Here is a 12,310-nt window from a genome sequence, read left to right as displayed (position 1 = left end):
TTTTAAAAGAATGTTTAAAAGAATACTTTAAAATATCATTTATTTCTGTGACGCAAAGCTGAGTTTTCAGCATCATAACTCAAGTCTTCAGTGTCACATGATCCTTAAGAAATCAGTCTAATATGCTGATTTATTATCAATATTGGAAAGAGTTGTGCTGCTTATTTTTTTTTATTTTGCCCTGTGAAACTTTTTTGGGGTTCATTGATAAATGAAAAGTTAAAAAGTACAGTATTTATTCAAAATAGAGATATTTTCTAACAATTTAATTTTTTTCTATCACTGTTTTATCAATTTAACAAATCCTTGCTGACCAATCCAATACTGACCTCAAGCTTTTGAACGGTAGTGTATATTGTTACAAAAGTTATATTTTAAATAATTGCTGTTTTTTTTTTTTTTACATTTTATTTATCAAAGGATCCTGAAAAAGTACCACAGGTTTCCAACATTGATAATAGCTTAAATCAGCATTGCATACAATGTATTTTAAAGTATATTAAAATTTTGATCAAATAAATGCAGGCTTGATGACCATAAGTGACTTCTTGCAAAAATATAAAATCGTAATGTTTCCAAACATTTGATCTATTAATATTATTATTTTTTTTTTTTACACTGCCCCTTTTTTTTTTTTTTTTACATCTGAGCCCCTGCCGCTGCCCCTGAGGAACTCTCTGTACGTCCCTGCTACACAGAAATGGCTTTGTCAGTTGTGCAGGCTTCATCCAGTCATGACTGAGCAGGGTGTCTATGGTCAGCTTCTTAAGAACCTCTTACAGATCTGTCTTCACTTCAGGCAGACATTCTTTTATGTACTACAATTAATATTAAAGGGATACTCCACCCCAAAATGAAAATTTTGTCATTAATCACTTACCCCCATGTCGTTCCAAAACCATAAAAGCTCCATTCGTCTTCGGAACACAATTTAAGATATTTTGGATGAAAACCGGGAGCTCTGTGTCTCTCCCATTGACTGCCAAGTAAATAACAGCGTCAAGGTCCATAAAATGTATGAAAGTCGCTGTCAGAATACTCCATCTGCCATCAGACGTGCAATCTGGGTTTAATGAAGCGACGGGAACACTTTTTGTAAGCGAAGAAAACAAAAATAACAACTTTATTCAGCAATTTCTTTGTCAACGGTCTCCTCTGTGTCTCTCCATATCACCTTATGCTGCGTATGCTCTTCTGTATCATCCGCGCCACAAGGATGCGCTGTTTTATTTCAAATCAAAGCTAAATACATAGAAACAGTGCATCCTTGTGGCATGGATGACACAGAAGAATATACCTGCAAAGGGAGCCAAAGGCCTGGTTATTACTGCTGTTACACTAACAGGACGATCAAATCCTTGTTTAGGCTATTGGCCAAACATTTAATCCAAATATTCACTTAATCTTTCATTTTTGGCCACCTTTTTGTAATAGATGACTTAGCCTCTATAATTTCTTCAAAAAAAAAAAAAAAAAAAAAAAACATGTGGACATCACAACCCTTACAAAAAGAAACCACGGTTTTATCATAGTAAAACTACTTAATTTTCTTTTGCATGATTTCTGAATCTTTGAGACTAAATTAGAGTCATAATATAGTTATAGTCTTAGGTAAATGTCGAGAGCTACAATTGTAATTTGTAAATAATACAATTTATTCATTTATTAATTGACTTTTTTATTTTATTAAAGTTCTGTTTTCACCCCTATAGTAGGTGGTTTTTTTTTTCATCATCATATTTGAGGAAGGGGGGCACAACAGTACAATCCTGCTTAGGGCACCCTTTTGGCCAGCAGCGGCCCTGCTTGACACTGTTATTTACTTGGCAGTCAATGGGAGAGTCACAGGCCTCCCGGTTTTCATCCAAAATATCTTAAATTGTGTTTCGAAGACGAACGGAGCTTTTACGGTTTTGGAACGACATGGGGGTAAGTGATTAATGACAAAATTTTCATTTTGGGGTGGAGTATCCCTTTAAGTATTTTGCATTAATAGCACAGTCTATGATTAATAGTAGGATTCTCTTGCTTTATTATGATATCCATCTGATATCAACAGTTTTTTTTTAAGTAGCCAATCTAAAACCAGACATGTCCAAAAGTCAGGCAAAAGTAAGTGGAGAGCAGAGGATGTCCAAGCTTTTGTTTGACTTATGTATTAAAACTTGATTTCATTTTTGTTTATCTGTAATGCATGTATGACTCCAGTAGAGGGCGGTATTCATGAACACACTCCTGCCGTTATTTACTTTGACGCATTGAGGGGGGAAATGCTCTCATTTCCGAGGCGTTTCCATTACTTACACATCTGCGTTAAAATGCGCTGTCGTCACGCAGCAGAGATGAAGTGTGTTTGCGCTTTTAGACAGAGGATCAGTACAGAACTGTGACACACAGGAAGCTTTCAACTTCAACTCAAGGACATCTAACCACTACAGATTTATTTCAATGGTATGAGCTGTAATTACGTTATCATGTCTTGCCTTTGCTTGTTAGGTCTGTCTTCTAATAAGGAAAGCTTTCGAGTATGTCCACAGATGTGGGCAGTGTGTGTCTCTCTCTTTGTGTGTTTCTGTCTGTAGCTGTGCTTCATGTATACATGTTTATGTATTTTGTCTCTGTGTGTCTGCGTGACTTTGTGTCTTTCGGACCTTTGGTGTCAGAGATGATGTGAACTTGTAACATTCATCAAAGCTGTATAATCCTTAGCAAAATAAATAATCAAAATGTAATTTTAAGTAGACATTATCCCTCTGTAATTTTACTGTGTAGAGGACGTCCATTGATGTACATTTGTTTGTCTATTTGCATATATTTGCACCATTCACTGTATCTGAGTCCAAAGTTGAACAAGCAACATGCATTTGCACATTGATACAAATACACTCACTGTTTCCAAATTCACATAACATATGTTTTCAGGGTTATGACTTCACAATGAAGTCACCATGTTATCACCATGATACTCAAGACTCTAATGTGTTTATGTGGACCTCTTTGAGGCTTTTCATTCTCAAGCTGTGATTTGCAGAAACATCTGTCTAATTTTATATTTCTTCTGGCATTCATCATGGTGCTTTGATCTTAAAGTTCGTGTCTCACTTAGATAATGAGTCCTTCTTTAGGTTACTAATATTTTTGCAACTTGACCTGATTTTAACTTGACCTGTTTAGTTCTTAAGTGTGCTGAAATGTTACTGACATATAAAACTGGACCATTGCCTATCCAATATATTGAACCAAGCTTATTTATTATGTGTGATTCACAGGCCTCAGGTATGGCAGAGTTGCTGCGGTTGCTCCTGAGCGTGGCAGAAAAAGCTGCCAATGTGGCACGGGTCTGTCGACAGGAAGCACCTCTTTTTGAACTTTTGGTACAAGAGAAGACAGGAGTTGACAAAAACAAGAAATTTGTCCAGGATTTTAAGACACTTGCTGATGTGTTGATACAGGAAATGATTCGCCATGATGTTTGTGCCAAGGTTCTTAAATATAAAGCTTTCACTAAAATCAAAATTAATTTTAGTCAGATTTGTCTGTTTTTGTTGTCATCTTGATGGCTAAAAATTCCATTCTTGCTTTATAGTTTCCAGAATTGACTGGATTTATTCATGGAGAGGAGTCAAACAAGTTTAAGAATGGACTTGGTAAGTTACCCCAAGAACAGCTTTGATTCTGTGCTGCATTTGATAGGATTTCATATGTCATTGTATTCAAATTTTCACCACTCTTGTGGCACTCGTTATTTGACTTTCAGCGTCGCTGAAATATGGAGAGCTGTAGATCATCTGACAACATAAGTACATGTTTCTTTGCATGGCAAATGTTGTTTTTGATGATCACATGGAAAAGTAAAATCAGATAAAATTAAGTTAGCGTTAAAACAGTTTAAAGTTTAAAGCATATTCAGATAATTTTACTATTAGTTGAAGTACGTTATGTTGAGCTGGTGTAAGAAACTATGTTTTCTTAAAGGAGCCAAGCATTCTGTTTTAGAGAACATAGGATGGTCCAAGTACAAAGCCCTGTGGGACTCTCTATTAGGATGCAAGATGTAGAAAATAAATATTTTGCAACTGCAGCGACAGACCCGGTTTACATTAAATTCAATTTAATGGCTTTCTGATCTCAGGGGTTTTTAAGGGCTTGCTCACTACATGACCACAGCACTTGCTGGGTCCAATTATCAAATAGCATAGGCAGTCTAAGAGTATAGATCAGAGATGCGCTTCTCTGTTTATAGCAGCGGTGGGTGATTGTGTGATCAGATCCAGATGAAACACAATGAGAAGAGTAAAAATGCTGTCAGTTTGGGTTCAAGCTGTTTTTATCCTGGGTTGAGGGGGTGAATATGTCATTATTTGAATTGGGGTTATGCAAACAATTTGAAAATTAGATGGGATAAAGTCAGTGGTTAGGTTGTGGCTATGGTACATGGTAGGCAAATGGTTGCATGATTATAAAATATAGCCAAGTCGTAGCTATCATTATGGAGTATTTTATGATTATATTGGAGGAGCTGAGAAATACTTGGCATGAGATGAAATGCTTGTGTTTGTTTTGGGGTGTTCAGGAGATGCCAGGGAATAATGTGTAATTAATGTTTTCTTCCACTGTTTTTCATACCTGCAAACTCATCGAATGTGCTAAAATTAGTTCTTCTGACAAAGAAATAGGCTGTTCACATGATTTGTAAATCCAGGGAGGTTTTATTTGGGAGATTGTTATATGAATGTTAATTTGAAGAGAACTGACTGTCTTCAGATAAGTTTTGATGACATTTTCTTTTCATCTTACCTCTTTACAATGCCTAATAAAGAAATAAATAGAAGCAAAGCCTTGCTTTGTGTACAGGGTTAACCACAGTACATTGTGTTTTAGGCTGAAATGTGTGGTTTATCATTCCATACTTTTTCAGAATATTTTTCTTCAGTCTGGAGTTTGCAGGTATGCTTTTGCTACTCATATTGTATGTTTATGCATCTCTGATGGCCATGAACACTCAAACTTAGAGCTAGGCAATGTATCAATCAGATAAATAACACCATTTGATTGTGATTGTATTTCTTTCAGGGGAGAGTGTCACTGTGAGAGTATGCGCTCAGGAAGAGGACACAACTGCTCTGTTGGCTAAAGTTCTGGATGGTGATCAAAACGCAGCGTCCCTCCTGACCAAGGTGATCCACCAGGACCTTCAGATTAAAGACGAGACGGCTGAATCTCTGCAGCTGTCAATCAGCCCAGCCGATGTGGGCATCTGGATTGATCCCATTGGTAATGTATTTGTTATTTCTGTCCAGCTTTTTACTTGGTAATTTATTTACTTTTACATTTTATTCATTCAGTAGACTTTTTAAAAAATCCAAATAAAGAGCATTTTTCGTAGAGCCAACATTTCATAGTTCACAGTACCATGTTTATTGTACATTAGGTTACTAAACAAATATTCAAGGTTAGTGTCATTTGTAAGATGTTCAGTCAAAAGTGAGATACATTTGTGCTCTAACTGGTATTGTTGCAGTTTTTGTATTGTTTACATTCAGCACTAAGATCAGACAAAAAAAAAAGTAATTTTTAATAGTCATGGAAATGTTGGCGTTTGCCATATAGTGACCCATCATTCACATCCTACACATCCTTATGAAATGTTTTGGCTAATTTGATTGTGTTTTCAGCAGCATTCAAATCAGCACAGATAATGTAAAGTGTGCAGTGTCATTGTGGGCTTATTCATTTAACACTGTACATCGTATAACCAACAACATTACATTTTATATTTATTCCACATTCAGTAATTAGCTAAATAGCATAAAGATTTAATAAACCAAAGAATTAAGGGTAGAGGAAATATTTGCTGATATACCTGAGGTTGTACATAAGAAGTGTACAGTTGGATGTCTTTGTGTGTCAGTAGTTGCAGAACCAGTTATTTTTCTTGTGAAAAAAGTGAGACGGGAGCTGTGAAATCTTAAACTGGAAAGATTTGTTCTTTCTGGACAATAAACAAACCAACCAGTTATGCTTATGACACTTCTTTTTCCTGGTGTGTGAATATTTCAAATAATAATACTGCAGTTCTCATTCATGCACTAGTCACCTCACGTATAGACTACTGCAGTGCTGTTCTCACAGGTATTCCCTCCAAACTGCTGCATAAGCTTCAATTGGTTCAGAATTCTGCAGCTTGTGTTCTCTGTAGAACACCTTATACTGATCACATTCAACCTTAACTCCAGCAATTGTACTGGCTTCCAGTAAAATATAGAGTTGAATTCGAAATCTTGCTACTCACTTATAAGGCACTTCATAATCTTGCACCACAATAGCTTACTCAGCTTCTCCAGGTTTACACTCCTTCACATGCACTTAGATCTTCATCTTCAATTTCTCTTGCGGTACCTTAGATCTTTTATTTATGTTGCCCCCCGCCTATGGAACTTTCTTCCCCTCGATGTTCGAAATAGCGAGTGCTTGTTGACTTTTAAAACACGTCTTAAGACATATCTTTTTATACAGGCTTTTTTATAACATGTTTTATTGAGAATTAAATGCACTTTATATGTATATGCTGTTTGTTTGTTGTTTGTTTTGTCTTATGCAGTGACCTGTATATTGCTTGTAAGGTGACCTTGGGTGTTCTGAAAGGCGCCATGAAATAAAATGCATTATTATTATTATTATTATTATTATTATTATTATTATTATTATTATTATTATTCAGGTTGTGTGTATTTGGCTATTTTCTTTTGATAGATGGAACAAGTCAGTACATCGAAGGGAAAGAGGAAGAAGAGCCTGATGAAGGCTTTTGTCCATTCGGTCTCCCATGTGCTCTGGTTCTGATTGGGGTTTACTTACGGTCCACTGGCCAACCGGTCATGGGTGTCATAAACCAGCCGTTCAACCACAAAGACTCCACGGGTAAAGGGTAAGAGTAGGAATAGAACCTATGCTTTTTCCTCACAGATATAGTTTTACAGCTAGTTAATTTTAGTTTTGTTAGTTAAAATAAAAACTTTTTTGTTTTGTCATGACTTGTAGTGACTTTGCACACTGAGGTGCAAATAACTACAACTAGGGGCCAGTTTTACTAACAGCTTGCGCCAGTGCAAACCATCTTTTGGTGTTAAAAATGTCAAGTTTTACTAAAGACGCGCTGAAAAGGCGTGGACACAGTTTTTTTTTTTTTTTGCTTCAGGAAATAAAACCCTCAACTAGGAGTCACGCAATACCAGTTCTATCAAAACCTCTAGCAAACCTTCATTTTTTGGCCTCCGGTTCTTTTCAACGTACTGTGGCTTCTTTATTTCTTAATTTGCTCCAAGAAATAGGAGTGAACTCTTTTTTTTTTTATACTATAGTCTTTGTTAGTTTTGCACGCAATATCTGTTATTGCTTGAAGGGCAGGACTCCACCCCAGTAGTTGGAAAATTGCCTGTCAAACACCATCTCGCCCTGTTTCTCAATCGGCACCTTTACTCAAGTACTGTAACGAAAGTATTTGTAACTAGTTAAAATGTGAAAATGAAGTCATTCTTAACATTAAGAGACATGGAGTCTGTAATACATCCTTTTGATCTCTCTCTCCACTGGCTCCCAGTTAAATATCGTATCCATTTTAAAACAGTATTGTTTGTTTATAAGGGGTAGCATGGACTGGCTCCATGTATTTCTGATCTCCTTTCGTTCCACCATAATATCTCCTGGGAACTTCGATCAACTAGTAGTCTTCAGTTAACTGTTCCAAAGACACTTAAAATTGAAAGAAGATCCGTGCCTTCTCAGTGGCTGCTCCACAGCTTTTGAACAATTTGCCATCTTTTAAAAAACTGCCCCACCATACGCTGATTTTAAGTCTCTTCGTAAACCTAATTTTGCATATGGTCATAAGTAGGTGCAGTGGTATAATTGTAGCGTGCTGTTGTTCTTAAATTTGCTTTATAAATAAATATGACAGACTGTTACGTTCCACCTCTAATGACCCTGAAAACCAGTTCTCTCCTGAGCTGTTGCTTATGTAAGTCACTGCATTTCTTAATGTCCTCATGTCGTGGTGATTGTAGATGGAAAGGCCAGCACCTCTGGGGCGTTTCGTATGGTGAAGTGAACGTTTGCTCCTTCAAGCATCGCAGGCCATCGTGTCCACAAAAGAGAGATGGTTTGTCTGTGCTGCTGAGCTCCAGCGAGAAGCCGGCTGTGAAGGACGCTCTAGCAGCCATTCCCAGCAGCTCGCTGATGTACGCGTCCGGCGCCGGATACAAGATCCTGTGCGTGGTCCAGGGTCTGGTGGATGTGTATGTGCTCTCCGAGGGCAGCACGTTCAGGTGGGACTCATGCGCACCTCATGCACTTCTGCGGGCGCTGGGCGGCGGCGTCTCGGACCTGAGGGAGTGTATGCGTGCCCGAGTCTCTGGAAACAAGGGACACACAGCTGAACTGACCTACCATCAACCGCACACCGAAAGTCAAGGTGTGGACAGATGGGCGAACCGAGGAGGAATAATCGCATATTTGGACTCCAGCATAATTGATAAAGTCGTGGCGGCACTTGCTGGAAAGATATTCTGATGCTGAAATGCAAGAGCGTAGTGTATGCAAGTGTATGCTTGTATTTTTTATGCATAATCCTATGTCGTTTTTATTTTAAGATTTAGTGGCATAATCAAATATTAATTTAAGGCTGTAGCTTTTCAGGAGAAAATATGTTATAATGCTTATCTACAATATATATATTAAGTAAGTTTTATTTTTTGGAAGAAGCTGGTTATATTTTCAAGACAAAAAGGAAAGCAGTTACTGTATTGTAATGTTGTGTAAATGTTACAGATAATATCACGTTTTACAGTTTCTGATGGTCACCTGAAATAAAAGAAAAACCAGACACCGAAACTTCTCAGGGTTTCATATCTAGATTATCATGTATGATACATGGACATTCAGGCTCTTTTATGGTGATGTTTTTTACTTGATTCCTTTCCCCCCTCTTATGTTTTGCTCTGTGTATGGCAGAAACATTGAGAAAAGGAGTCTCTCACAGGAAAGACATTTGACTGGTTTGAGTTGTATTTTTCAGTCTCATTCTAAACATTCAAGGGCCTTTATGAATCTTTCAAACCTAAAACATTCTGCACAAACTTTTAAGGTACTGACTATATTTAAATTTATTACAAAATATTTCAGTAAATACTGTAATAAAACAATTGCGGAATTTTTAGATTCTTCAATTCTCTGTTAAAATACAGTACTGGTCAAAAGCTATGATTTTTTTAAAAATGTTTGAGAAATAAATCTATTAAATGCAAGGTTGTATTTATGTAATAAAAAATACTGTACAAACATCTGAAATACTATTTTTGTTTTATTTTTACATCTTACACTATAATGTATTCTTGAATTGCTGCTCATGCATTATTGGTTACTTATCAAAGTTGTAAACAATTTCTGCTGCTTAAATAGTTGTAAACCTTTTTTTTTTAATGATGTATAGAAAGTTCAAAATAATCTTATAGAATCTTTTGTAACTTTATAAATGTCCTCACTGTCACTTTTGAATTTAATGCCTCCTTGCTGAATTAAAGCATTTCTTTCATTCTTTATAAAAAACTGTTTTCAACAATATTAATAATCAGAAATGTTTCTTGAGCAACAAGGATTATGTGACACTGTAGATGAGTAATAATGCTGAAAATTCAGCTTTGACATCAGGAATACATTTGAAAAAGAATAAAAAATTATTTTAAACTGTAATAACATTTCTTAATATTACTGCTTTTACTGTGTTTTTAATTAGATGAAAACAGCCTTGCTCCGCCTAAGAATCATTAACAAATCTGAATTATTCTTAATAATTAACTTTTGACCGGCACTGTGGACCAAAATATGAAGAAAAAAAAAGAAGAAAAAAAGCAGATGTGCAGCCTTTATATACTGCAACCCTTGTTGGCTCGTCATAATCTGTAACAGTCTTCATTTGAAATATTAAATAATGAAGTCTTTTTATTTGAAAAGTATTTGTTGTTGTGATGGAAAAACTTTGAGAGCTAAGGGGCTGATGGGGAAAGTGTGTTTAGTTATGTGCAAAAGCTGTTTTAAAAGATCCTCATTTCATTCCCTCTTGGCTTCATGTCAGTGCCAGTGTGCTAATGACTAGAAAAGGATCCAAAGTGTCACTTTACACTGAACACATATGAATTCATAGAAAATACTGGATACGTTTCACATGAACAAAACCTTTTTGGATAAGGGCCATAGTTCTTTAATGCTTGTTATCCGCAATAATATAGTCATGAAAGGTGACAGAGATCAAAATGAAGTTTAATCAAGTGCAGTGAAGTTATTAGTCTTTCAGAATTATATAAATGCTAATCTGACAGCTGCTTGTGGTCTTAAATACAACAGCTGATCTCCTCCTTATAGTGCCACACTGAACTCTAGCAAGCATAATCATACATTATTCCTTGAAAGATTTCATCTGTTCTAAGCCCAGGCTTTCTGCGGGGTGTAATTTGCCTTTCCACAAATGAAGGCCTTAATGTTTTCCAATCAAAATATCTAAACATCCTTATGCAAAATGAAGATAAAACATCTCGTTTTCTGAGAAATTATGCAAATATCTGTTAATGGGATGGAAAAACTCGTTTTGCCTTTAAATTGTTTTTAAAGGGAATTATTTTTAAAGGGACCATTGTTCTAATAAAACGTACTTCATTTTTTTTTTCTTTGTGATTGTGTCTAGATTTAAAACATTTGTGCTAGACAAGACAAACTCTGAGGAAAAACATCACTTGCAGTGCATGTGATCAGAAGGTACAAGTTATTTCCATATTCTAGTGGTCGGGAGCAGTTATTCAAGCCTTTAGTCATTTTTTTTTTTAATTTGTAAATGAAATGTAAAAAAAGTAATGGATATCTGTTGGAAGTACATTTTAAGAACATTGATGAATTGTGCTCCTTAAATGTTCTTTATTTGGTCTTAAAAAGTCTTACATTTACCTTCATTAAACCATGAGCTACCATGGACAAGAAGGCATTAAATAGTATGTGTGTGTGTGTGTGTGTGTGTGTGTGTGTATGTGTATGTGTGTGTATATATATATATATATATATACACACACACACACAGCAAAGCAATGCTGAAAAACAAGAGTAAGAATTTTGTTACAGTTACTAAAGTATTAGCACAAATCATACATCATCGAACAATGATAAACTAATTTTGGCAAAACAAATAAATATTACCCTTAAGAAGGTATATTTTGACATCTTTAGCAGAATAAAAAAAAAAAAAACACTGAGCTGCAGATGGCCTTTAATGACGTTTGCACTGTCCTACATATTTCTATCAACTTCTAACGGAACACATTCTGTGATAGAAGTGGGAACATTATTTCTAGAGCAGCACTGAGCAGCTGCTGCGGTGTATACTGGAGTTAAACGCACAGATGTTACACTTGTACAGGTTGAAGAGCACAGCATTTGAGGAAATCAGCTTTAATATAGGGGTGTTGGGTGACAGGCAACAAGATACCAAATCATGAAAAAAGTGTCCTGCACATTATCACCATTATAATGATTGTCTGAATCTAGAGTGATCTAGAACATTTTTAGATCACTCTCTACAACACATCTGTCTGGAATAAACCTTCATGTAATCCCTAATACATTTGTCCATTCAGCACCTCGACCAGATGTTAAAACTCTCAAGTACAGTGAATGTAATGAATACAATACCCATCACGTTTTCTTGAAATAGCGAGTGGAATATTGTCACATATAATGAAATTTACAAATGCATTCGTCAAACAATAAAAGCAACATGAGCTACTCATTTTTGTTGATGCTTAGACGCCAGTCAACTTAAAGCGATCCATTATTTTGTTCAAAAGGTCAGCAACACCTTAACATCAGGAGGAAGTTTAGTGCAATAAGAAACTGTCTGCTTTATTTCTATTATACCACTTCAGTTATCAGCTGTGAACAGGAATTAAATAACACTTGACATTGTCAACAGAAAGCTTCTGCTGTAAAGAAAAACACAACTTTAGAATAGTCTGACAGTGGGACTGAAGGTAAACATTTACAAAACTCAAGTTTACCCTAAAGATTCAGTAACAATGACGTAATCGAAAGAACCATTGAGTTGGGGTCAACTATAGATACAGCGTGGCCAGTCATTTTTAGCCTTTGATAACATTTCAGAGGTAAACGTGCTGCTATTTTATCATGCACAGTTTAAAACCATTATACCCTTTATTTTTATGCTCCTTCCATCTGAAAGCACTTCAGTTAGAGTCACAGGCTGAAAGATCAC

The 12,310-nt window shown here is 35.9% G+C and overlaps 1 protein-coding gene across 1 annotated transcript; it reads left to right on the top strand.

Moving 5' to 3' along the window:
- The first annotated feature begins 2,255 nt into the window (after window positions 1-2,255).
- Window positions 2,256-9,338, top strand: LOC109077394 (inositol polyphosphate 1-phosphatase). Its single transcript, XM_042733612.1, has 6 exons — window positions 2,256-2,451; window positions 3,270-3,482; window positions 3,587-3,647; window positions 5,074-5,274; window positions 6,754-6,928; window positions 8,064-9,338. The coding sequence occupies exons 1-6, from the start codon at window positions 2,449-2,451 to the stop codon at window positions 8,566-8,568; spliced, it is 1,158 nt and encodes a 385-aa protein (XP_042589546.1). The 5' UTR covers window positions 2,256-2,448; the 3' UTR covers window positions 8,569-9,338.
- The last annotated feature ends 2,972 nt before the right edge of the window (window positions 9,339-12,310 follow it).

Source organism: Cyprinus carpio, chromosome B11 (genome assembly GCF_018340385.1).
Source record: "Cyprinus carpio isolate SPL01 chromosome B11, ASM1834038v1, whole genome shotgun sequence".
Classification (NCBI taxonomy): Eukaryota; Metazoa; Chordata; class Actinopteri; order Cypriniformes; family Cyprinidae; genus Cyprinus; species Cyprinus carpio.
The sequence above is the reverse complement of the archived record's forward strand: the minus strand, read 5'-3'. Positions and strand labels throughout refer to the sequence as shown.

Excerpts from the sequence above, each read along its gene's own strand:
- LOC109077394 (XM_042733612.1), top strand. Across the intron at positions 3,648-5,073 it reads CAAGTTTAAGAATGGACTTG|GGGAGAGTGTCACTGTGAGA; the intron begins GTAAGTTACCCC and ends TATTTCTTTCAG. Across the intron at positions 6,929-8,063 it reads AAAGACTCCACGGGTAAAGG|ATGGAAAGGCCAGCACCTCT; the intron begins GTAAGAGTAGGA and ends TGGTGATTGTAG.